The following is a 3,235-nucleotide window of genomic DNA, read 5'->3' as shown; positions in this document are numbered from 1 at the left end:
GCTCTTCTTTACAGTCTTTGGCTTCCAATTTGTGAGGAGTTTCTAGAGAAACTTCAGAGTTAGTAACTGCTTCATAATCAGAACAAGATCATGAGCGTGGGAAGAGTTGCTTGTTACATCTGCAGGAAATGGGGGGAATTTGATTCCGTCGTTTAAGCCCTCTAGTTGACCGACCTGACAGGTTGGAAGTGTGGGGAAGACGGCAGGAGGTTGTATGAGACAGCTGAAACCAGTGTCTTGACTCTGAAGGTTGGTTTTGAGCATATCTGGACCACAGCAGTCTACAGGCATTACTGGTTCTTTGGCTGGCACGACGCTTTCCAGGTGAAAGGAGGGGGTTCCTTCCTTACGAATCTCCACGGGCTGGAAATGCAGAAATGTCAATGCAATCCTCTTAAGCAGCCTAGGGATTAAAGGTGTTGTCCTTTGCATTCCAGGAACAGTACCAATTTCTTTATAAAGCGATGCTCAGCTTGGTCAGCACTAAGGAAAACGGAAACGGCCCCATGACACTGGACAAAAACGGTGCTGTGATGACCAACGATGAGTCGGATCCGGCAGAAAGCATGGAGTCTCTTGTCTAATTGGACCCCTGAAAAGGCACTTACTTTGTAGAACTTCTGGAGACTGAGTGAACTTTTTTGAGGCCTTTTTTTGCCAGACTCTAGGTTATACAATAACCCAATTACTTTTTTACACTGATAAAAGTTTTGATATTTATTTTTTGCCATTTTATGTCTTAATGGTATCCTACTGAGCATTTGCACCTCTGTTTATTTCACACAGTGAAACGCAATTTTATCTAGTTTGCACTATATGATCAGTGTTACTGCCTATAATATTCTAATACAAAAGCAAGCCCTGATGTGACATTCCATGACAACAAGCATATGCTACTTTTTTAGTTTCGATGCAGTGAAGTTTTGTTAACGGTGACCCCTGAATCTTAAATCTTAGATGCTAGACCCGATGGATTCTGACTACAAGAAATACTGTTTCCCTTCATGCTCCTAATATTTATTGTTTTAATCTTCATTTCACGTTGGTCATTGGTATAGGTCTTCTGCATGGCAGTAGAGTGGATGAGCAATGTTCATCCTTTCTTGACAAAATGTGTTAGGTGATTACTAGCTACAGTTGAGATGGACTAGCCATGGGGAGCTGAAGCAATTGCTTTTGTACTGTTTCAGATCCCTGTTCTGTGTACTGGAAGGCTTAAAAATTGCTTCACATGGAACACAGAAAAAAATGACATTAGAAAACATAAAACACAACAACTCATACTGGGACACAGTCATGGATTTCGAATTTACGGCTTCAGGAAGAAATGTCAATTTTAGTTTTTAAAACAGCCACGTGGCAGGAAAATGCCGTGATTTTATTTCCACCCTAGCTAATACAGTGAAAACTATGCTACAACCTACAATCAGGTCTGCTTTCAGAGACGTGACGGTAGCAATATTTCACATTACTAAGCTATTCGATATTTCAAACATTAATTTCCTTACGCTTTCTTGAACGTGACCTCACACCTAATGGTATGTTACATGATGAAGACAGGCGTTTCTTAATTTCATAACTGTTAGATGCCATTTTTACAGGTGTGTAATTTTCATACTCTAGTGCTAAAACAAAGTACTGATCCATATTTACTGGTGAAGCAAACTAATAAAAAACTACCTATAAAGTTACATTCTTCCTCTTTTTTTTTTTGTTTTTTTTTTGGCTAAACTAACTGTTCAGTTCAAAGCTTTTGATTCCTTGCTCATTCCCACACAAATCAAACGTTCCCTCAAAAACGAGGGGGCTGAAATAATTTGGTTATCCTCTTGAACTGTTAGGTGCACTTCCCTTATTAGCTCCCCTTTTGACAGCGTTAAGGTCCCTGGTTATCAGCGCCTGCTTCGAGTCAGAGCTAAAGACATCCTTGGCAGCTGTGCTAAATAGCAAACAGGATTGCTGAATCAGGCCCCTTCCCGTCGAGGTGTTATTTTGGATGTTCTGGAGCATGGGGTAGATGTAAAGGCGCTGTCCCTCATCTATGGGATGATTTTTCTTTAGTCTTACATTTCAGCTAAACCCAGAGGGCACTGTAAGGTTGCAGGACTCTTCAGCAATATTAAAGCATATTTTTCATCTAGTTTTTGACACAATTTTTTTTTTTCTGTTTCCAGTAGGACCTCCCTGGGGCATAGGCATCTGCAAGACAAAAAACGCTTCTTCCATTGGAGAATTGCAGACTGCATTTTGGGGCAGAGCAGTCAGCTAGGAAGGAGCGAGGGGTGCTGTGCATTAAAAAAAATGTGAAGGGTGCCCATTTGGAGCCAGGCGCTCAGCTGTTGTAAATCGATAGAGCCTCGCTGACATCAGTGGAGCAATGCCAGTTTACTCCAGCTGAAGACCTGACCCTGTATTTTTAATGCTGGAAAGATTTCTTCCGTGCACCTCTCCCCCCTCAACCAGGCAAACCAACTATGGAAGGATTTCACCAGTAACCATCTATGGATTTATCTGAATTTGCTTAACTATTTGATACTACCGGTCCCTAATACTAGCCGATGCTAAGTAGCAATGCATCACGCACCATGTTTTCAGCACCAAGGAATCTAATTCAATTCAGTAAGATAAATAGCAAGGTGAATCACGATGCTTTAGCCCTCCCATTAACACCAGCATGAAGACAGCCTGGCTGTGACAGGTTAGCCCGTCTCGGATACTGTAGGAGTTTAGGCTGGCTCTCCAGTTGCTGAGTGGCAGTGGCGGAGGTTATTCAAGCACAGTTCCCATGTTGCCGTCCTCACTGCTTAGTCTGGGGCTGAAACGTTTCACCGGGAGGTGAATTTACCAGCCCGCGTTGGCGACAGAGGTTTCGGTGCTGGCAGCAGTGGTTGTGCCAGGGCCCAGAAGGACTCAGATGAACTCTTATCAGTTCACACCTGAAGTATTTCGGTTGCTGGGTGGGGTCGTCACCCCATTCACGAGAGGAACCGGGTAGTTTGAACATTTGTGGAGAGAGGAATTTGTTCAGCGCACCTAGGAATGAGTTCCCTGCCGTTTCAGTGCGTTTTGAGGGCAGAAGAAGATGACCCTGTTAGTGACGCTTTGCCTGGCTTTTCTCGCCTTCTCTTCCTTGCCTTCGCACCATGTGTTAAGTCAAATGAGGGAAGGCTGCAGGGTTGAACGCTGGTAAAGGGTGGACGTTTGTGCATTGGCATTCTCCTGCACCTGCACTAAC

General features: G+C 43.4%; 1 protein-coding gene across 1 annotated transcript in view; it reads left to right on the top strand.

The window, feature by feature from the left end:
• The window catches only part of PTPRG (protein tyrosine phosphatase, receptor type G), a 349,654-nt gene extending 346,425 nt beyond the window's left edge, over positions 1–3,229 (top strand). The window contains exon 29 of the mRNA XM_025199043.1: positions 438–3,229. Within this exon, the coding sequence (XP_025054828.1) occupies positions 438–584 (147 nt within the window). The 3' untranslated portion in view covers positions 585–3,229. The remainder of the gene's footprint in view (positions 1–437) is intronic.
• Positions 3,230–3,235: the final 6 nt, after the last annotated feature.

Source organism: Alligator sinensis, unplaced genomic scaffold (genome assembly GCF_000455745.1).
Source record: "Alligator sinensis unplaced genomic scaffold, ASM45574v1 scaffold469_1, whole genome shotgun sequence".
In the NCBI taxonomy this organism is placed as follows: Eukaryota; Metazoa; Chordata; order Crocodylia; family Alligatoridae; genus Alligator; species Alligator sinensis.
Note: the sequence above shows the minus strand (reverse complement) of the source record. Positions and strands in the feature narration are given on the sequence as shown.